Here is a 23,399-nt window from a genome sequence, read left to right as displayed (position 1 = left end):
CAAGTACCCTAATCATTACTATTATTATCATGGGAACTGCTGGGGGACCCATCGGGAAGCGGTTGCAGGAGCATTCGACAGGCGAGACTTGCTCAGTGTCGTGGGCTTTGAGCTGTTTTCTTTTGCTCTCTGCTACTACAGGAGTGCCTTGCTCAGTGCTGTGGGCTTTGAGCTGTTTTCTTTTGCTCTCCGCTACTACAGGAGTGCCTTGCTCGGTGCCGTGGGCTTTGAGCGGTTTTCTTTAGCTCTCTGCTACTCCAGCTGATGCTCCTCAAGACTCCACCAGGATGAGTCATCTCTAATGAGTGTGCCTCTGTGGGTCAGTAGAGGTGTGGGGGCGGAGGGGTGGTGCATGATTCAGGGGCAGGGCACTTCAGGTGAAATTACAATTCCTTAAAAAAAAAAATATTAAGAAACTTCTGCCAGTGGACTTCCAAGGAGGGGAAAGACAAGAAGTGAGATAATTCCTCATCAACTTTTCCACCATCCTGGTCATGCCCCCATATTTGCATCGGTTTACTTGTTATTTATTGGCTTACTTTCATTATTTACTTTGCACTTATACACCTAGCTTTTTACCTATTTTTTTAGTGGCGATTTAAGTCTGTCCTTTTCTATTAAAATGCTGGCCCCTCAAAGACAGGGACTGTGCCTTTCACGCCGACTGAAAGTTCCCAAGCGCCTTGTAAAGTGCTCTGCCTACGGGAGGCATTTAGCCCATAGGAAGCACTTAATACCATAATAATAATAATAATGAGCTTCTAAAAACCTGATCTATTTGGGGGAAAATTTCCAATAAAGGCTGCATGGGGCCAGATTGCCTGGGAATAATCAGCTCCAGTTTATCCTCTGGCCTCCAGGATGGTTCCTGCCTTGGGATTGAACGGTTTCCATAAAGTGGCCCGGGGAAGGGTAAGTGGCAGTAGCGGCTCTAGCCTAGAAACTGGAGACCTGCCAGGGCTGGTGGCCAGATCCACCTTCCTGCCAAGACAGGAAATCTGTCCCTTTCCCGGAGGACGGGGGAAGGGGAGAAGCATAAGGTGCACTTCATTTGGACGGCTCAGGCCTTGTCAGAAAGCTCAGACCCTGGGAAGGGCTGAGCAGCGACCATACGCCGAAGTCAACTTCAAACCAAGCCTGACTCACTACCTGCATACAGTGTACTAAAACCTGGAATTTAGCACCTTTCCTCCTAAGGATTCATGTGAATCTTTTTGCCACAAACTCAGACGCACCAAATAATCCTCCTCATTAAATACCCGCAAGTATTAAGTCCTTTTAAGCAGTTTTCCCATTCTGACCAAGTTAAAGCCCACTCAACCCCTTCCTGCCGCTGCCCCTACTCTCTCCTGGCCTTCTCCCGGTCACCAGCTGCCCAACCTTCATCTGCTCTTCCACTCTCTGATCCTGTTTCACCACTCTTGCCACATTTTGGATATTTTCCCCTACGGATTTTTTTTTTCCATTCTGGGGACTGGAAAACTGAGGCACACGAGCACAGATGGTGTATGTATGTACGTATGGACAGATGAGAGAAGCAGCGTGGCTCTGAGGACAGAGCACGGACTTGGGAGTCAGAGGTCATCATCATCATCATCAATCGTATTTATTGAGCGCTTACTGTGTACAGAGCACTGTACTAAGCGCTTGGGAAGTACAAGTTGGCAACATATAGAGACAGTCCCTACCCAACAGTGGGCTCACAGTCCAAAAGGGGGAGAAAGAGAATAAAACCAAACATACTAACAAAATAAAATAAGTAGAATAGATATGTACAAGTAAAATAAATAAATAAATAGAGTAATAAATAGGTCATGGCTTCTAATCCCGGCTCCGCCAACTGTCAGCGGTGTGACTTTGGGCAAGTCACTTCACTTCTCTGTGCCTCAGTTCCCTCATCTGGAAAATGGGGATTAAGACTGTGAGCCCCTTGTATCCCCCCAGTGCTTAGAACAGTGCTTGGCACACAGTAAGCGATTAACAAATGCTATTATTATTATTATTATTATTATTATTATTATTATTACTATTATTACTATTATTATGAGCATCTGAGGACCAAAACCAGTAGCAGGCAGAGGAGGGCAGCATGTAGCCATAAAGCAGCTTCATCGGCTCCTCTCTGGGAACAGGCCGGGTTTTCCTCCTGCCTTCGTTCAGGCTGGCGGGCCCAGTTCCTCATTTACCCACATCCCGCGTTAGGGAAGGGGAGGGAAAGGGGGCCTGAGGAGGAAGTGCCCACGACCTCACAGTTTCAAACCCTCGCAGGTCCTAACTACTCCAGCCCCGGCCTTCTGGATTCACTGAAGAGAAGTGGCTCAGAAGTCAACATGAGACTCCGGATGCTAATTCAGGCAGCACAGGAGGACATAGAGGGAGTCACGCTGACCAAAACGGGGGACCCTCAAGGGGAAGGAGCAGGGAAAACTCTCAGGACAAATGAAACTGTCCACTGCAAGGAAAAAAAATCGACGGACACTTACTCCGTGAAGCTGGCGGAAGATAAGTGTCAGCCTCTCAAGCACAGAAATCTCTCCAATATGCCACATTCCCTTTCCTGCCTAGACTCCCCCAGAGGAAAATCTTACCAATCCACCCCAACCAAGTCCAACTGGGTTGGAAAATACCTCCCCCTCCATCACAAACTCCTTCCAAATGCCCCAAATTTCCCCTCCCAAGCAAGAGTATGGAGGGTGTTACCCTCTGACATACTGGATAATGATAATTCATTCATTCATTCATTCATTCGTATTTATTGAGCGCTTACTGTGTGCAGAGCACTGTACTAAGCGCTTGGGAAGTACAATTTGGCAACATCTAGGGACGGTCCCTACCCAACAGTGGGCTCACAGTCTAGAAGGGGGAGACAGACAACAAAACAAAACATATTAACAAAATAAAGTAAATAGAACAAATATGTACAAAGTAATAAATAAGTACAAACATATATACAGGTGCTATAATAATAATAATAATAATAATAGCATTTGTTAAGTGCTTACTATGTGCAAAGCACTGTTCTAAGCGCTAGTGTAGATACAAGGTAATCAGGGTGTCCCACGTAGGGCTCACAGGTTTCCTCTCCATTTCACAGATGAGGGAACTGAGGCCCAGAGAAGTTAAGTGACTTGCCCAAAGTCACACAGCTGACAACTGGTGGGGCTGGGATTAGAACACACGACCTCTGACTCCCAAACCTGTGCTCTTTCCACTAATCTGCATTGCTTCTCATCCCCTCAGCCCTACCAGGCTTGTGGAAGGAACACCCAGGAGGGGCCCGGAACCCTCTCCAAGCCCCTCCATTCCCCGCACCGTACCCCTGAAGGGGGCCAACGGAATATAACCATACCCCCACGCGCACATTTGACAGATTTTACCATGGTAATTCCCAGACTCCAGACATCAGACTTGACGTTGTAACCTTTCTGGTTCAGTTCGGGGTTTATTCTCTCGGGCTGGAAGAGTGACAGGAGGAGAGTTAATGCCGCGCATTCTCCTGAAACGGGTTCAAAACAGGGGACGGTGTAAGGCTAGCAGCCTTCGCAGAAGCAGATGGCAGGCTAGTCAGTGCAGACATCAGCTTACTGTCAGCAATGGTTGCTTAACGGCAAAGGGGAAAAAATGGTGGGGGCGGTGGCTAGCTTTGATCCTGGGTCACAGGTTGAATCAGGGCTTAATTTGCTCACTCTAACCCCACCCACCCACCCACCCACCCATCAGGCAACATCCCCTGACTGCTTGGATTTCCCAGTCACTGGAAGCCACTGTTTGACATGGAGTCTGCCCCTGGGACCCCTTTCAGTTTTCTTACTCAGGAGGCAGCAGGGCTGAGCTCAGTGCCAGGGTGAAAATAACTCTCGTCTTGAAGAATGACTTAATCTGTCGATATCGGTTTCCCCTAAGAAGTTCAGATGGGCTTCCTAACAGTCAATCTCTCTGCCTCGCAAATTGGCATCGCCCACAGGGCTGGTCCTAAGGGAAGCCCGAATTTTCATCTCCCCCCAAAATACAACCCACGGCCCTGGCCTTAAGCCTGCTGAGGTGGCTAATATTCCTGACTTCAGCTGTAACATGGCTACAACGGTGCTAATTGGGGTAAGGGCTGGCAACATGGAAAGATTTTCAAACCCCTCTGTCAAGCCATGAGGCCTAATTCAACAGCTGCTCGCCTTCAGGAAATAGACTCAGGTCTGCCAGAACCCGGGTTTTCAATATATGCTTTGGGCAGAACAGTTAGGGAGGATGAGGGAGCCTTCTTCCACCAGCTCATGGCTGCCTGGGCTCAGCAGGCCACGGTATAGAAGAAACAGCTAGGGTGTGCGACTTTGGAATGGGTGAACACTACAGAGTGAGTTTTCTTTAATGGGAGAACATAATTGGGTCCACATCGACTGTTTGAGGATTGGAAAGTACCCTTTAAAGCACAGGAAGTGAATCTGTTCTGTGGATCCTAGTCCCCTTCCACAGACTACTTTATCTCGGACCAGTTTCTTCCTTCCTAAGCCATTTCTGCCTCCTTCACCAGACTTTAAGCTCCTTAGGAGCAGGGAACGTGTCTGCTATCTCTTTTGTGCTCTCCCAAGTACTCTGTACAGTGCTCTGCACTCAATAAATGCTCCTGTTGATGAAGAGTAAGGGGACAGAGATCATGACGGCTCCCAAGCTGCACTGGGGAGCTGCCCCATCTCCCTGGATTTGGGGTTCTGCAGTGTGCCTGTCCCTGAATGTGACCTCTCTTATGCCTCTAAGGCCACTGCTCTGGGAGTCTGCACCTATCACCCATCACAGACTGAGGTAATAATAATAATAATAATAACTGGTATTTCTCAAGTGCTTACTATGTACCAGATGCGGTACTAAGTGCTAGGGTACACACAAGCAAATTGGATTGGACCCAATCCCTGTCCCAAATGGGGCTCACACCTTCATCCCCATTTTACAAAGGAGGGCCAGAGAAGTGAAGTGACTTCCCCAAGTCCACACAGCAGACAAGTGGCAGCGCCAGGATTAGAACCCATGACCTTCTGACTCTCAGGCCTGTGCTTTCTCCACTATGCCATGCTGCTTCCCTCAGATAGACAGGGGATAATGGCCCATGCCATAATAAAGATTCCTGAAGCATCAGTGGGGCTGGTGGAGGGGCTAGAAGATCAAAGGGAAAGGTGGCACCAAGGCAGCCTATGTGAGCAGCAGTAAAGGCCAGCACAAGAGGCAGAACTGACTGGGCATGCCATTCTCTGGAGGGCAGAACAGGAGCTGCCGATTCCTTTCCCAGCCTCAGTTTCTTCAGAGGGCCCCAAACATGGGTGCCCTAGATGGGGATGACAGTATCCCTAGTAAATGGATAGGGGACCCTGTAGGGCAGAGCAACAATCCCAGGTACCCCCAAAGCTATTTCTGGATCCACCAAACGCCATCCTCCTCCCCTTGACTGCCACTGATACGCTTGGAGACAAGAAAAGAGACAACCACTCTGTCTCTGCCCTGGGCAGAGTCCACTTACCGCCATGTAGGGCTTGCAACCGGCATCCATGGTCTTGGCAACTGAGTCCACCAAGTAGCCACTGATCCCAAAGTCACACATTTTCACATGACCTTCCTTGTTGATGAGAACATTAGAAGGTTTCACATCTAAAAGAAATTAAAAAAAGGGGAGTGGGGTGGAAAGAGAAAGGCTGTTTTGTTGTTTTTTTAAAAAAAGGGAATGAGGAAAGACACAGAGGTAGAAGGTCTAGGAATATCAGGCCTCTGAGGAAAACCCAAGGGCTCTGGGCTTATTTGGCCTGGAGGGAAAAAAGCATGGAGTAGAGACGAATGCCTTCAAGTTTACTGACTCATTTTCAAGAAGGGGTTGAGCGGATCTTCTCTGACTTTATTATTTGCTTAAACTGCAGCCCAGGAGAGGCAGGCTGGATCCACGACTCCCCAGCAGTAAAAGTCGACTAGTCAGGAAATGAGGACTGAGGAACACTACATCTCCAAACTCATTTCCAGTCTGGGCTGGTAAATGTGGTGCTTTCGGGAGGCTAAAGGGGCCACAAAATCTTTTCTAGATTGGCAGCACCACACCCAAAGTACCAAAGGCATTTGTCCTGGCCCCGTCCACCTTATCCCCTTTATCTCTCTTCCTTTTTCTTTACCCACCACTCAACGCCTTCGTACCTCCCCTTCCCTAGCCCCTCAGCCTGGCTACATGGAATTCTCCAGTTGTGGGTTTGGTTTCGAGTTATTTATAGGTGGAAAAGAGCAATAAGCTAAAAATGGGTGTGGGCAGCCTTATTGTTCCATACTGGATGAGAGGACGCGTCATGGGAAAACTAAGTCACTGGATTCCAACACCACAAGCTACAAAAGATGAAAGGGCCAGGGAGCTCATATGAGCCCCCCAGGAGGCCAAGAGTCTGGCAGAGGAGTTGATAATTAGCCCTAAACGTTAACACCACAGGGAAATGACTGCCCATTTATTCAGGGATTCTGGAGCCACCCTTAGCATGTCGATCTTCAAAGCCTCTACCTAGGCAATGCTTAGTTCCAAGTCAGAATTTTTCCCCCTCAGAAGTTCAGGGCCTATGGCTCTGCCTCGTATCAGGAAGATAGATTGGGAAAGGTATCCTCGGGCCTATTTTTAGATGAGGAAACTGAGGTATCCAGGACAGAGTCAAACCTAGAACCCTAGTGTTCAGACTTCCATTCTGAAGCTCCTTCAATTAGAGAACTTTGTCCTTAGCTCCAGATTTTCCAATCCACTAGTCTCCACTGCAGCCCCAACCCTTCTGAAAGAGCCACAACCAAAATCCTTACCGTTTGAATTAAGAGGGATAGGGAAAGGAGGAAAAAAAAAATTGGAGACCCCCTCCTCCCTCAAAAAAAGGGTTTTTCTTGGAAAACGACTAACTTCCAAAATCAACACTCACCCAGGTATCTGCTAGCCTCTGCTGGCTAAGTAGTTACTCTAGCAATGGCAGCGTGTTGCCGTATCCAACCTAGGCCCACACCTTGGCCCACAGACTCTCCCTGGTCTTGTTCAGTGTTCAATGGGAGACTGCGAGCCCGAGAAGATGAAGTCCAGGCCCAGAGCTACTTCCAGCCCCTATTGCGGCTTCTTAGTGATTTGACAGCTGTATATTTGAGTGGAACAGCAAACCCGGACCAAACTCTGCTCATCCAGCTTTGCACTGGGAACGGTGCCACTTACCTCTGTGAATAACCGACAATTTACTGTGCAAATGCTCCAGGGCTCTCACAATCTTGGATTTCAATGGTGAGAGAAGGGGAAGTTGGGAAAAAAGAGAGAGAGAAAGAGGGGAGCACATGTCAGTTTGATATGACTAAGTGAACAGGTCCCGATATATTACTAAAAGGCAATGGATCAGCTTCACCTACAGGTAAAAAACCTGCTAGAGGCAGTTTCTAAACACAGAGGTACTTTGGGAGGAGAAAAAAGAAGAGAAAGGAAGCCACTGCTGTAGCCTTTCACACGGAGTGGGGGCTCAAGTGGTAAATTTCATGAGTCTATTAGCGCTGAATCTTAGAATCAGGCAATTTCTCAGTTTAAGTAGTGGAAACCGAGGGTTAAACGATCTAGAAGCTAAGAAGGAGAGGGTGCTCACATCCAATGTCTCAGATCCTTTCAAAATTATGAGGCAACCCAATCTAGACTCCCTGAGCTCCATTTGCCAGGAACTCGGCATTAACCAGGGCACTTACTGGGCAGAGGGATTTTCCAGAACAGTTTGAGAAATAACAGCTCTTTCCAGCCTCATTTTATCAGTTTCACCACCAAGGAGTTTAAGATGCGATGGTGAGTTGCACCGAGAGGCTTAACTTGTTGGGAAAAAGGCCCTTCCGCCCCGACCTGGCTGGGATAGGCGATGCAGAACCCCCACTTCCCGGCCATCGGGCTGAAGAGATGGTTGGTTTAATGGGTCAAGGGCCCTGGCATTCTTCCTGGGTTCTTTTCATATCAAAAATCAGAGCCCAAGAGAGCCAGGAACATCCCACCTCCCCATCCCTCTTAGCACTCTGTCCTGAAAGTCGAAATGTCAACACGGCAGCTTACAGACACTGCGATCTCTCCTAAAATGTCCTCCGGGATTGTCATCTTCTTCTCAAGAACCTTCTTGTAGAATTTGTCCAGGGAAGTGTCCATCAGCTCCATGCATATCCACACATCACCCTGGTAGCAACGGAGAGCAATCAAATCACCGTGAAACCGGGTCGCCTTCAGTGGCCCTGTTATGCTTTCTCATGGCAAAGTATGTGATAGCACAAATGAACACAGCTGTGTGATCTCGGGGACATGGCAGAGGGGGTGGGAAGAGCCAAGATAGGAAGGAAAGAGGGGAAGAGGATTGCTGGATGTAACCACCACAGAGTATTTTCATAATAATAATGATGGCATTTGTTAAGCGCTCTCTTTGTGCCAAGTACTATTCTAAGCACTGGGGTAGATACAAGTTAATCAGGGTGTCCCACATGGGGCTCACAGTCTTATTCCCTATTTTACAGACGAGGTGACAGAGGCACAGAAGAGTTCGGTGACTTGCCCAAGGTCACAGAGCAGACAAGTGGCGGAGCTGGGATTAGAACCCATGTCCTCCGGTTCCCAAGCCTGTGCTCTTTGCTACTAGGCCACGCTGCTTCTCGAAGTGACCGGGAGCAAAGGAGGGCGAGCCGAGGGGGTGAAGTTTGATGAGCCTGGGTCGAGGTAATGCCGAACGGTTGATAGAAGGGGCTAGAACCTTTTCTGGATCTTTTCCTTCTCTCTCACACCCCGTCTCCCTCCCCTCCCACTACTAACTCGGCCAAGATGGCTCAGGGTAGCGTAAACACGCAGAGCTCACACACACCGCTCCATACCTCTCTGAACAGGGCTCCATAGAACGTGACGGTGTAGAAGCAATCCACTGTCCTCATTGAAATGTCCAGGTCCATGAGCAGCCTCTTCTGTTCCTGAGTGTTCACAGTTGCACGGATCCTCTGGGGAGAAGAAAACTCAGGCATTCAACTTCCCGGGAAACACTCCATGTCTGGACCACCCCACATTCCGTGGGGCTTCTGGGGGCAGTGTGTGGTTGGGATGGGAGGTGGCCAATAACCTGAAGGAACCAGCACTGTGGGGAAGCTCTGCTTCGACACTAGAATCGGTGTCCGAGATCCATGCTGGAATTCCCTTCTCTGAAGTCCTAAACTATTCCAGAAAATGGCTTTTAAAGGCCCTCCGGAAAGTGAGGGGGCTGGAGGAGAGCAGCAGTACTTCTGACACTAGTGCTTCTTCCCGGTTCACCAAGCCCCTCCATCTCTGCTTTGCTAAAGGGAGAAATCCTTATCTGGAGGGAGTCTGTGCTTGGGCATTACTGTGACAGATACATCCACTGCTCCTGCCTCCATCCTCAGTCCACTTAAGGTCAGGTGGCAATGTCCCCAGAGTGATGCTCTCCACCACCACGTGCAGGTCAGGGCTTATTGGATTAATTATCTCCCAAGTGCAAGTTGAAAAGGCCAGGTGACTTCTATAGGCCCCTTCCAGACCTTCAATTCTCTCGAGGGCTCTGGGGTGTTTCGCCAAGACGTTTACACCCCTGCCTATCTCAGAAGAGGAGATCGAGCCAGAGAACGTTTCCTCTCAAGGGATGTTTCTTCCTCTGAACAAGCCGCAGGCAGCCTACGGAATCAGAGGTCGGTCCCCCAAGGACCCCTTAATCTGACAAGCAGCCAGGCCCTCCCTTCCTCTGCCCCCTCCTCCCACCCAGTTCCGGGTGTTACCTTGACAGCCATGATGGTCCCACTCTGCGCGTGCCGTACTTTCTCCACGACTCCATACGCCCCCCGACCCAGTTCCGAGATGGTCACCAAGTCATCGGCCTCCACTTCAAAATTCTTGCGGGAGAAAACAGAGGACAAATTGGCACCGGCCAGCTCCAAATAAAATGCTCGCCCAAGAAAACGGTCCAAGAGCCGGCAAACCGGCCGAGGAAAAGCCCTCCCCTTTCCACTCCCCCAGCCCTGGATAGGTCAGAAGCATTGGAGCAGCTTTATCTGCTGAGGACAGAGCCAAAGCCTTCACCTGCCCACCAAGTAGCCCCCAAGAACCAGCTGGTCCACATCTCCCCATCAGCATCAGCAGGACTCTGCCCTCCTCTTCAGGGAAAAGCCCTGCACGCCATCCAAACAAGAAGCATCATGGCATAGTGGATAGAGCATGGGGAGTCAGAAGGTCATGGGATTAGAACCAGCTCTGCCAGTTGCCTGTTGTGTGACCTTAGGCAAGTCACTTTACTTCTCTGTACCTCCGTTACCTCATCTGTAAAACGGGGATTGAGGCTGTGAGCCCCAAGTGGGATGGGGACTGTGCCAACCCGATTGGCTCAGTGAAAAGAGCCCGTGCTTTGCAGTCAGAGGTCAGGGGTTCAAATCCCGGCTTCGCCAGTTGTCAGCTGTGTGACTTTGGGCAAGTCAGTTAACTGCTCTGTGCCTCAATTACCTCATCTGTAAAATGGGGGTTAAGACTGTGAGCCCCCTGTGGGACAACCTGATCACCTTGTAACCTCCCCAGTGCTTAGAACAGTGCCTTGCACATAGTAAGCACTTAATAAGTGCCATTGTTATTATTTGATTGTACCCACCCCAGCACTTAGTACAGTGCCTGGTACATAGTAAGTGCTTAAAAACCATCATTGTTATTATTATTACTAAGAAATGTAGTCTAGTGGCCTGGGTAATGCTGTCCTCATTGTGATGCATGGCAACTCCTTCAGTCTGCAGAAAGACCCAGGGTCAAAATCTCACCAAGGCCACCTGGATCTGTACCCTTTAAGCACTTGATAGTCACCCCACCCTCAGCCCCTCAGTACTTATGTACATACCTGTAATTTTTTTTAATCATATGTGTTAAGCCCCTTCTACGTACCAGGTACGGTACCAAGTGCTGGAGTACACACAAGATAATTAGGTTGGACGCAGTTCCTTTCCCACATGGGGCTAAGTCTTAATCCCATATTACAGATGAGGTTACCTAGGCACAGAGAAGTCAAGTGACTTGCTCAAGGTCACACAGAAACACGAGTGGCAGAGCTGGGATAAGAGCCCGGGGCTTCCGATATCCAGACCCACGCTCTCTCTACTAGGTCATGCTGCTTCTCTGTAATTTATTTGTAATTTATTTATTTTAATGACCATCTCCCCTTCGAGACTGTAAACTCCTTGTAGGTAAGGAACGAATCTACCAACTGTGTTGTAAGCTCGCTGTGGGCAGGGAACAGATCTACCAACTCCGTCATACTGTACTCTCCCAAGCGCTTAGTATAGTGTTCTGCACATAGAAAAGCATTGACTGACTGCATCATAGTCTCCTAAGTGCTTAGTACAGTGCTTTGCACCCAATAAGCACTCAATGAAACCATTGATTGATTGATTGGTGTGCCAGCAAGACTTGGGACAAAGTAAATGCAACTACAAAGTGGGTAAAAATCTCTGATAACCCCTAACTCTCCCCTGGAGGGTTCTTCTCCAGGCTTTCCCCAAGCAGAAAATCGGCAGCCGGAACACGGAGTTGAGACAAAAGACAATTAGGGGAAGGAGATGTCAGTGAAGCCACCTAAGCAAAATAAAAACTTTCCTCAGTGCTCACTCTTCTGAGCCCCTGGCCTCATTTCTTAAACGTGAGTTTCTTGTCTGAGGGCCCTTCCCATCTTCACAGCCCTCCTGGAATCCCACCTCCTTGATTCTCCCCCGATTAATCCCCAACAGTTGAATCGATCCAAAAGCTATCCTTAGAACTAGTTTATATGGATCCTCAGCACTTATGTATATTCAATTGTACATTCAATTTTTGATTCTGGTATTTCACTCTGGGAAAGCTACTTCCTATTTCGTTGGGGGGGGTTCGGGGTGGGGGGAGAGGAATAGAGAGGAGGGAGCAGCCAATCCTCTGCTTCTTATTCTAGTAACAACCGATGGGACTTGCGGTAAGGGATACATCTGTTTGGACTCTAGGATGGGTGAATAGAGGAGGAGGTCTATTCCCTATTTCACCCTTGTTCTTTCTCCTCCCCATTACGTGCAAATCATTTTTGTGTCTCCCCCTCCTCCCATTAGACTGCAAGCTCCTCGAGGACACGGAACGTGAAGTTCGCCTCTGTTGCACTCCCCCAAGCACTTATAACAGAGCTCTACTCTCAGGAAGTGTGGAATAAATACTATTGATCGACCGGGGACAGATGAGGTCAAAGGGTGACCTCATCTGACTCCAAAAGGGAGCCCCCAGGGTTTGAACTCGACTCCTGAAAACTATGAAGCTGTCCAGTGCTTTGGGGCAAAAGCCTCTCAACTCTCCCCTAAACAACTCCCTCAGAACCGTCTGTGACCGTCGGAAACTCACAAAAGCACAGCCTGTCCGTCTCCAACACAGACACACCATTTAAAGAGCTGGATGCCCAGCCCAGGTCTCCAGGAAAGCCTCAGCCTCCCAACCCATGGGGAAAGGCGTTGTACGGGTTCTAATTTATTTTAATCTTTAGAGAAAATAATCTACTTTCAAAACTTTTCGGAGTCCACGTAAATGGCTGAAATGCACACACACTCTTACCTTGAGCTTCATGCCAGTTGGACAGAAAGGCTGATAGGGTTTCCATCCCTCCAGCCAACTTAGAGCTGAACTTATCTACATGTACTTACACCCTCCTGAGATGGTTGGGCATTTCTGCTCGCTCAGTGTATTACCTTGGACCGCTCTAGCCGTAAAGAAGGGAACTCAACTGAAGGGAACGATCCTAACCTGCTGTCTCTGACACTGGAGGTGTCATCTTGGAAGAAGCCCAGTGGGGTGAAGAGGCTTGCAGTCCTGTGTGCTTCAAGCATCTCAAGGAGAGGGGGCTCTAGCCAACCTTCCTAAGCAGCTGTGGTTTCGAGGGGACTTTTCCTGTTCTGACTAATGTTTTATTTCAGGGAGGGCACCGGCCCTGACCTGCCACGGATCCCAAATGAGTCAGCGCCTCCCTTCCCTAACAGGGGAAACGGCCACCCTCTCCACTAGGGAAAGCTTTATCCTAGGCTCCCAGCCCTATGCAGCAGGAACACAGCATGGCTCCTCTCCAGGGCCTACGGGCTTTATTGTCTTCTCAAGGACAAGAGACAGGGGCTAGACTCATTCTTTCAGGTAGCTGCTCTGCTAAGCCCAGAGGCTCCCATTATAATAATAATTTTCATTGTGGTATTTGTTAAGTGCTTACTATGTGCCTGTTCTAAGCACTGAGGTAGATACAAGGTAATCAGGTTGTCCCACGTGGGGCTCACAGTCTTCATCTCCATTTTACAGCTGAAGTAACAGGCAAAGAGAAGTGAAGTGACTTGCCCAAGGTCACACAGCAGACAAGTGCAGAGCCGGGATTAGAACCCACGTCCTCTGACTCCCAAGCCTGTGCTCTGGCCACTAGGCCATGCTGTTTATTGTACTTAGGTGCTTACTATGTACCTAGCACTGCTCTAAGCATCTTACCTCCTTCCCTTCCCCACAGCACCTGTACATATGTATATATGTTTGTACATATTTATTACTCTATTTATTTATTTATTTAACTTGTACATATCTATTCTATTTATTTTATTTTGCTAGTATGTTTGGTTTTGTTCTCTGTCTCCCCCTTCTAGACTGTGAGCCCACTGTTGGGTAGGGACTGTCTCTATATGTTGCCAACTTGTACTTCCCAAGCGCTTAGTACAGTGCTCTGCACACAGTAAGCGCTCAATAAATACGATCGATGACTGATTGATTGATAAGCACTGGGATAGACACAAGTTAAGCAGGTTGGACACGAGGCTCACCTTCTTACTCCCCATTTTACAGCTGAGGTAACTGAGGCCCAGAGAAGTTAAGTGACTTGCCCAAGGTCGCACAGCAGACATGTGGCAGAGCTGGGTTTAGAACCCAGGTCCTTCTGACTCCCAAGCCAGTGCTCTATCCACTAAGCCACGCTACTTCTCTCAGGCAGCTGGAAAGGACACCTCCCATTTCGAAAGAAAGGTTTTTATCATGAGATCAGAGACCAGCCAGATCCTCTGCTCTCAACTGCCCCACAGGATGGCCTGGGACGCCAGAAGGGCCGGGCCACCGGGCCACACAAAGTCCCGTCGGTGGCCACGGGGCCTCTGATCATCTGAAGTCTACAGCAGTTGTCCTTGTGTCAGGGAAGGCCCTGTTGGTGGGGCGTATCCCACTGTCTCCAGCCGGATGACCCCCGGGGTCCCGCTCAGAGTACGGACGGTGTGGTCATCCACAGCCAAGGCTAAGTGTCGGGGTCTGGGGAGAGCTAGTCTTGGAGCAACACGAGGAAGGATTCAGGAGGTGCCCTCAGTCGAAACCATTTTTAAATGCCTCCGTCAGAAGGGGTGGAGACAAGGAGCCAGGAGAGGGCTGCCAAGTCTGGGGGACGGGATGTGGGGCTGTGGGAGGTGGGGTGGCCCAGCAATGCCACCCCGTTTCAGGCTCAGGAATACCCTGGACGCAACCTTAAAGTAGCACCCGTCGCCAAGCGTTTGCAAAGAGCCTAGGCTGGGGACCCGGGGAATGGACACCCTTGGGACGGTCCACCAGGCCGAACACAAGCAGAGTCAGGCGCTCTCTCTCTCTCTCTCCCTCTTTCCCCCTGGGTCAGCAGATGGCTGAAGGGTCCAGATTCCACCCAACTCACCGCCAGCCTGGGGGCAGGGAATCGGCCAGATATAGCTCTGCTCCCAGAGACAGGAAACTCTATCTTCAGTCCCCCGACACACCTCCTCACGCAGCCCCCGGGGAGGGCCGCGGCCAAGAGGATAAAAAGGCGGCGGCCATTTCAAGCCAATCCCTGAGCCGACCGGAGCCAGTTAGAAAGGAGAAGCTGCCCAGTGAGACCCAAGTTAGTACCAACCAACCTCCCCGCCCGGTCTGCTGCTATGGACTTTGAACAAAGCCAGCCCTTGAGGTCCTGTGGTGTGTGGATTTAGGGCTTTTTTTTTTTATGGGTGGGAAAGAAGCTCAGGAAAGTCTGGCAAAGCGTCACAATGACAGACTTATGCTGTTCAAGAGGTAAGAGAGTAGCCCGCCAAGGCCCCGGCCACAAGCTGGGTGGGGATAGTTCGAGCAGCTCTCTGACCTTCAGGTATACAGTGCTCTGTACAGCTGAAGTGCCAGAGCTAAACATTCTGCCTGGAGGATCTTGCAGAAAAAAAAAAAACCAAAGGAAAAACCTCAAATGCCCTTTGATGTTTGCTCACAGGATCTCCATGTTCACTCTGGACCAAGCCCAACAGTCAGAGCCCCAGATAAATTGTTCACTTGTGCATGTGGCCCTCACACAAACCATCATTCCTCGAGCGGCAGCGGAGATCAAAATCCGGGGAGGACGCAGGGAGGACATATAATGGTTCCTTCTCCTCTGGCCTTCCCACTTCACGCCCACCTGGGAGGTTGAGCTGCTCGGGGGGCTAAAGAAGTTGGCCCGGAGGACGGATCAAATCTCTGTCGAGGAAGCCAGCCGCTCTCCTCCTCCCTCCCCGCCCGAACCAGAGAGGTACAGTGGTGACGTCTTGTTCTGGAGCCAACCGGGGCTGGATGTAAAAAGGTTCCTCTCGTGGCCAGCCAGGATTCTTTTGAGAATCTCTGCCTCCGAGGGCCGGGAGCACTTGAATTGAAAGGATGACTGACACTTTAGCTTCTTGAGGGAAAGAAAGGGAGTGTTCTTCCAGACCAGGATGGAGTCTGGCCCAGCTCTAGCCCAATAGAGGCGGTGTTCCCTCAAAGCCAAGTGGGCAAGGGGGAGCCGGAGGGGTGAAGTACAGTGCTCTGCACACAGTAAGCGCTCAATAAATACGATTGATTGATTGGTTGATTGAAGTGGCACCACATACCTTATCCCCGATGGTAATGAAGGTCCTGGAGTCCAGGTTCCGGGGAGGCCTGGGAAGAAAGGATACATATACACGTCAAGGTCCCTGTGGATTCCCAGATCAACGAGAGGCTGATCCGCATCACAGTCACCGCGTGGGTCCTCTCGGTCACGCTTAGAAAGAGGTCACCAAGAACGGGGGGGAATCAAGGATGTCTGTCTCATCGATGACCGAGGCAATATCAATCAATCAATAAGTGAGCCCTTTATGATAGCACTGAATTGAGCACTTGGGAAAGAACAATGCAACAGAGTTGGTAGATGTGATCCCTTCTGTCGAGGAGCTGAAGGTAGACAGTGGGAAACAGACATTAAAATAAGTCAGCGTACACAGTAAGCGCTCAATAAATACGATTGATTGATTGATTGATGTGGGAATGAGAGCCACATCAGTTGCTCTCTACGAGTCAGTTAGGTGGGCTTCGAGGTTTTTCGCTCCTGCTCTGGGCGTGTCCGCCTCTTCCCCCACCAACTGGAGGTCTCGTGCCCTAGAGGTTCTGCACTTTACAATGAAAACTGAATAAGGATTTGGACTAAAGGCCCTGGGACTGGGGCAGCCTCGACATTAACCTCTTGCAGATTCATCCAGAGTGGGCAGCAAAATTCACCAGGTAAATAGAGGGATTGTTGATGATTACACTCACCATACAACCAGTGTAACTTTCACGGAAGAAGGGGTCGGGGTGGGGGATGGGGATGTATGGACTGGCGAGTTTTATCTAGTTCAATCTTGATTATCTTGTATCTATCTCAGCGCTTGGTAGTACATGATAAGTATTTAACAGATACCACTATTATTATTATTATTAACAAAACTGGATTAAAGAGGCCCCCTTTTGCCTGCAGAGGTCCAGAATCAAATACTGCCACTGATCAGGAGTTTGTCGCCGGAATCTGTCATCCAACTAACTCAGTCACCTAGGCCGGAGAGGTCCAGGCTGTAGGGGATGGTAGATCAGGTAGAGGATGAGCCCTGGGAGAAACTAACCCAGCCCTAATGTGATACTAAGAAAATAGCAAATAGAGTCAGGACGTGTTTAGGTAAATTCTTGGATTAAAGGTCCATATTAGATTAGCTGATGATAAAGTTAGAGATGTCAGAAGGAAAAGGGAGGTGTGCTGGATGGCCTGAGAAAGGTTTTTAAATAGATTTTTGGATGACAGGCCCACAAAGTTAGAGATGTTGGAGGTCCATCCTGAATCACCAGGATGGATGCCAGTGGGGGAAGACCACCACCATGTTCCTCCAAACGCCCCTTGATACCATGGTTGAAGACAAAATAATTGGGCTGGATGGATCATTTGCCTGATCCAGCATGGCGTTGCTTAGGTTCTTTTCTCAAAATCTCACAGTGACCCAAAGATGGTGGGAAGGGCAGTCCTCAAGGTTAAAAGTAGTAATAATGAGAAAGCTGACCACAGGCTCAGTAACAGGGTGAGGAAGGGTCTCTCTGCATAACATGAAGCCTACAGATGCACGGGAGTATGAGAGTCTGTTTTCTTTCACTAGTCTCCAGGGTCCTCTGCTCCTCTCCTCTCCTTGGGGGACTTTAAGAGAACATTGCTAAAAATAAGCACACAGGAGAGAGAGTAACAGACTTACGTGGGGTTGGAAACTGGTGGCTTGATGGGGACTATTTTTAAATCCTTCCTTTTCTTGGGTTTTCCTGAAAGAGAAGAACATACAGGGCTTTGTGCAGGAACTGAAGGATCTCTGTTCCAAGAGGGAGAAATTTCAGGGGCAGGGAGGCTGCAGCAGCAACAGACAGTTTGGCAGCAAGGAGGGCAGCAGAGAAGAAGAGACAGATTGACAATTCACACCCCGGGTAATTCATCCACTGACAATCAAGCACACACAAGAAACGTCCACTCTGAAACAATCGAGCCCATAGATGCTCTTCTGACCCCTTAAGTCGCAAGTCCCAGATGACAAAGGGTCTGTGACTGCTGAGATGATCTTGTATTTACTCCAGTGCTTTAGCACACTGCTTGGAACAAAGTATTGGAGTTTATTAAATACTTCTACGGAAGAGTGATGCCTGCTGCTTAGCTTTATTTCAATTCATTCATTCAAGTCGGGAATGATTCATCAGTACAACCTCTTTCACCAACTCCCACTTCAAAGATAACCTCATCCCCAAATACAGTGCTTAACCTGAACACACCTTATTATCTGTCTCGACCGCTCAGGTTCTGTCTGAAGCCTCATGAATCGGGTTCCTCCGTCCCAGATTCAGGAGACTGTAAGCTTCTTGTGGGCAGGGATCAATCAATCAATCAATCATATTTATTGAGTGCTTATTATGTACAGAACACAATACAACAGAGTTGGTAGACAGGTTCCCTGCCCACAAGGGGCTTAGAATCTGAAGGGGGAGACAGGTATTAGTATTAATAAATAAATGACGGCTAGATTCGCAAGTTCTGTGAGGCTGGCAATACAATCCAAAGTGCAAGGGTGACACGACACTTGGATTGCATCTACTATCCGGTATTCTCCCAAAGGCTTAGGACAGTGCTCTGCACAGAGTAAGCGCTCAGCGTGGCTTAGTGGATAGAGCCCGGGCCTGGGAATCGGAAGGTCATGGGTTCAAATACCGTCTCCACCACTTGGCTGCGAGACCTTGAGCAAGTCACTTCACTTCTCTGCGCCTCAGTTCCCTCAGCTGGAGAAAGGGGATTGAGACTGTGAGCCCCACATGGGACAGGAACTGTGACCAACCCAATTTGCTCGTACCCACCCCAGCGCTTCGTACAGTGCCTGGCACGTAGTAAGCGCTTAACGAATACCACTGTCATCGTCGAAAATACTCTAGATCAACTGAAGGCCCTGAGCTCCCCAACTGCCCTGTCTCTGACTTTGGGTATTATTCCCTGTGACTCCGACTGGCCTGAAAAAAAACAAAATGAAAGTCTTCTCATTTTCAAGCACCAGCCCAACTCCCAGTCAAGTTCTGGGGCAGAGTTCTGCCTGAAGGGAGTGCAGAGACTGGGGGGAAGGATGCTTAAAGCCCCAGTTGCTTCTAGGATTTGCTTCTGGGGCTAGAGACTGCTCATTCCGAGCAGAGGTGGCATGGGCAAAAAAAATGGACTTCCAGATTTCACATTTGGAGCATCGGCATTGGGAGCTTAGGTAGCTTAGGTAGTAAACCTCCTCCTAGCTCCCAAACTGGAAGCCCAGGCATTTTCAGCGTCACTTCAGGGACAGTGTTTGTGTCTTCTTAGGAATCTAGTAACTGGACCAAATTAGGGCTCAATAAATGCTGGCTGTTGATGATGGCGATGGCGGGAAGCCCACGTGCAGGTCTTTTACGGAGCGCGAACCCCTATCACAAACAAGGGACCTCTTAAGATCAACGGGGTTCCAGCCAGCTACTCTGGCTCAATTTGAGGAATTAACTCCCACCGAGCAAGGTCATATTTATACTGCATTTTACAGGCCATACAAAAATCGATGTTGCCACTTGGGTCACTCTCTTTGACTCAGAGATGATTCCAGGTAGCCAGGGACTGAGAAGGTACGCATCCACCTTCCTCTTCCATAATGACAATAATAATGATAAATTGTGGTATTTTAAGTGCTTACTTTGTACCAAGCACTGTACTAAGCGCTGGTGTTGGTACAAGCAAATTGGGTTAGACACGGTCCCTGTCATCATCATCATCAATCGTATTTATTGAGTGCTTACTATGTGCAGAGCACTGTACTAAGCGCTTGGGAAGTACAAATTGGCAACATATAGCCCGCAAATAGCTTACGGTCTTAATCCCCATTTTGCAGATGAGGTAACTGAGGCCCGGAGAAGTGAAGTGACTTGCCCAAGGTCACACAGCAGACAAGTGGCAGAGCCGGGATTAGAACCTTCCGATTCCCAGGCCCGTGCTCTAACCACTACACCATCCCATCTACCACAGCTCCAGCCTCGTTTCCCCAAGACCCAGACATCAAATTAGACCGTGGGAAGGGAGACCCATCACCGGCCTCCCCCTCCGAACGGCCCACCAGGTCCTATTTCGAATTCGGCTTCAGCCCCGTCTCCCACAAGAATACACCAGGCCAATGACGGAGGGTGACAGGCCCCAGACCAGTCCCGTTTTCAACCACACTGCCATGACGACAGAGGTGCCAAGGAATTAATAATAATAATAATGGCATTTATTAAGTGCTTACTATGTGCAAAGCACTGCTCTAAGCGCTGGGGAGTTACAAGGTGATCAGGTTGTCCCTCGGGGGGCTCCCAGTCTTCATCCCCATTTTCCAGATAAGGTAACTGAGGCACAGAGAAGTGAAGTCACAAAAGTCACACAGCTGACAATTGGCGGAGCCGGGATTTGAACCCATGACCTCTGACTCCAAAGCCCGGGCTCTTTCCACTGAGCCACGCTGCTTCTCACAATTGAGGGAATTGAGCACCGCGCTGAGCCGCCACGGCAAGAAAGCCGCTCCAAGTTGTCAGTCCTGGATCTGCCCTTGCCGTGATCCCTAATGTATCGCCCCTCGATGGGATCGACCCTCAGAGTATCAATCTTTAATCCATCCTAGTCTTCCCGCTGGCACCTGCCCCAGTTTCTTCCCTGTTAGCCGACACCCTGGGCTTCCTGTAATAAATCTTTACCGGCTTCTATCAACTACTGCAGAAGGGCAATTCTGCGATTGTTGAATCACAAGATGACTTTCTGCTTCGTTCATTCACTCATTCAATCGTATTTATTGAGCGCTTACTGTGTGCAGAGCACTGGGCTAAGCGCTTGGGAAGTACAATACTTCAATCATTCATTCAATCGTATTTATTGAGCGCTTACTGGGTGCAGAGCACTGTACAAAGCGCTTGGGAAGTACAATGGAGAAGCAGCATGGCTTAGTGGCACGGGCACAGGCTTGGGAGCCAGAGGATGTGGGTTCTAATCCTGCCCGCCACTCGTCTGCTGTGTGACCCTGGGCAAGCACTGATTCTGTGCCTCGGCTACCTCATCTGTAAAATGGGGATCAATCAATCAATCAATCAATCGTATTTATTGAGCGCTTACTGGGTGCAGAGCACTGCACCAAGCACTTGGGAAGCCCAAGTTGGCAACACATGGACCCGAACCCCATTTCTTCCCTCCAAAACACAATAATAATAACAATGGCATTTATTAAGCGCTTACTACGTGCAAAGCACTGTTCTAAGCGCTGGGGAGGATACAACGTGATCAGGTTGTCCCACGGGGGCCTCACGGTCTTAATCCCCATTTTACAGACGAGAGAACTGAGGCCCAGAGGAGTTAAGTGACTTGGCCAAGGTCACACAGCTGACATGCGGCGGGGGCGGGATGTGAACCCACGACCTCAGGCTCCCAAGCCCGGGCTCTTGCCACTGAGCCACGCTGCTTCTCATCTTGACTCACAGTCTTTGTGACCAGCCATCACAATTTCTGCACAAATATAAAACCTTTCACTCGCGTAAACTCTTTATTCCCACTGCACCCAAAGGGCAACCTCTTCATCCTGCCCCTCTACCTAGGGCTGGTGAGGAAACTGAGGCACTTGGGCACCAAAGAGATGAAAAGTGATCCGTTCAAGGTCATCGGTCATTCCACAGCAGAGTCGGGATTAGGACTCTGAGTTCCTGGCTCTGTCCCCTGCTGAGACCCCCCCCCAGCCCATACTTAAGGCATGAAGTAACACAAACACAGCCAAACCAAATAGTTAACAACCAGTCAGCCTGGTCCGGGGTCCCTGAGGCCAGCCAGCTGTCCGCCTCCATCCCCACTGCCTGCCATCCAGATTCGGGACTCTGACACTCCGGCTGAGGCAGGAGGAGAAACCGAGGTCGGAGAGCTCCCAGAGCCTGAGAGAGGCCCTTTTCCTCTCGAGATCAAGGGAACGAGAAGATTCCTTGTCCATTCCCAACAATGAGGACGCTACTCGGCCAGATATTCATTCAATCGTATCTATTGAGCGCTTACTGCGTGCAGAGCACTGGACTAAGCGCTTGGGAAGTCCAAGTTGGCAACATATAGAGATGGTCCCTGCCCAACAGTGGGCTCACAGTCTAGATATGTAAAAAGAAAACTAGCTCTCCCACATGTGAGTTGCATTCAGGCTGAAAGATCATCATCATCAATCATCAATCGTATTTATTGAGCGCTTACTATGTGCAGAGCACTGTACTAAGCGCTTGGGAAGTACAAATTGGCAACATATAGAGACAGTCCCTACCCAACAGTGGGCTCACAGTCGAAAAACAGTGGGCTCACAGTCATCACTGGGGGAGTGACCCAGTGCAGACTCCACACCAAATCAGACACCAAGCCCCCGCCTCGACACGCAAGTGACCCACGCCAGATTTCGTTTGCCCCCTTTCTCCGAACCCTCAGCTCAGGGTTCTCCTGAGCTCCTTACCTCCTTCCCTTCCCCACAGCGCCTGTATATATGTATATATGTTTGTACATATTTATTACTCTATTTATTTATTTTACTTGTACATATCTATTCTATTTATTTTATTTTGTTAGTATGTTTGGTTTTGTTCTCTGTCTCCCCCTTTTAGACTGTGAGCCCACTGTTGGGTAGGGACTGTCTCTATATGTTGCCAACTTGTGCTTCCCAAGTGCTTAGTACAGTGCTCTGCACACAGTAAGCACTCAATAAATATGATTGATTGATTGATTCTCCCTTAGTCCTTCCAGGATTAGTCCCATCAACTAACAGCACTTTCAGAGCAGCTATATCCAAGCCCACGCCATCAATGGGCCATAACCAAAGGGTCAGGGGCTCCCTCCTTCACCCCAGTCGGCACAGAAAGTCTCCTCCAAGTCCGTGGGCCTCTCCAAATTAAAGCTATCACTCAAACAGTGGCATTTATTGAGCACTTACTGGATGCCGAGCAACATACTAAGCACTCAGGAGAGCACAACAGAGTAAGCAGACATAATTCTGGCCCTCAGGAAGCTTACAATCTAGCAGATTGTCCGGTGGCAAAGCTACCGAACCCTCGATTTGTCGAAGCACTGGCAGTCGGGCAGAGGGCGGCCCTGGAGTGGGAGGAAGGCTGATGAATGAGTTTCTCTGTGCCTCAAATTTTCCAGTCTGTGAAATGGGGCTACCACCTGCCTTAAGTCAGTCAGCGCCTATGGCTTTCAATTAAATTGTCATTAAAAATAAAGAAAAGGTGCAGTTAGAGGAATTTCTTTTACATTACACAAAGAACCACTACATGAAGCTCCTCTTCCCGGGACAGACCCACCAGACAGGAGAACCGCCTTCCCCTCAACTCCTGGTATGGCCATCTCTTGAGCCTCCAGCCTCCCCTAAAAATAATAATAATGATGATGGTATTTAAGCACTTACTCCATCCCAGGCACTGTACTAAGCACTGGGGTGGGTACAAGCAAATCAGATTGGACACAGTCCCTGGTCCGCATGGGGCTCAGTGTCTTACAGAGGAGGTAACTACGGCACAGAGAAGTGAAGTGACTTACCCAAGGCCACACAGC

At 49.3% G+C, this 23,399-nt stretch overlaps 1 protein-coding gene across 2 annotated transcripts in view; it reads right to left on the bottom strand.

The window, feature by feature from the left end:
• The window catches only part of MAP2K3 (mitogen-activated protein kinase kinase 3), a 71,395-nt gene that overhangs the window by 6,261 nt on the left and 41,735 nt on the right, over window positions 1–23,399 (bottom strand). For both annotated transcript variants that reach the window (XM_038762528.1, XM_038762527.1), the window contains exons 2-9: window positions 17,524–17,587; window positions 15,883–15,931; window positions 9,766–9,879; window positions 8,860–8,979; window positions 8,060–8,176; window positions 7,196–7,247; window positions 5,504–5,631; window positions 3,378–3,455 (exon numbers count right to left, since the gene is read on the bottom strand). In XM_038762528.1, coding sequence (XP_038618456.1) covers window positions 3,378–3,455; window positions 5,504–5,631; window positions 7,196–7,247; window positions 8,060–8,176; window positions 8,860–8,979; window positions 9,766–9,879; window positions 15,883–15,931; window positions 17,524–17,587 — 722 coding nt within the window. The remainder of the gene's footprint in view (window positions 1–3,377; window positions 3,456–5,503; window positions 5,632–7,195; window positions 7,248–8,059; window positions 8,177–8,859; window positions 8,980–9,765; window positions 9,880–15,882; window positions 15,932–17,523; window positions 17,588–23,399) is intronic.

This window comes from Tachyglossus aculeatus, chromosome 21 (assembly GCF_015852505.1).
Source record: "Tachyglossus aculeatus isolate mTacAcu1 chromosome 21, mTacAcu1.pri, whole genome shotgun sequence".
Taxonomy (NCBI): Eukaryota; Metazoa; Chordata; class Mammalia; order Monotremata; family Tachyglossidae; genus Tachyglossus; species Tachyglossus aculeatus.
Note: the sequence above shows the minus strand (reverse complement) of the source record. Positions and strands in the feature narration are given on the sequence as shown.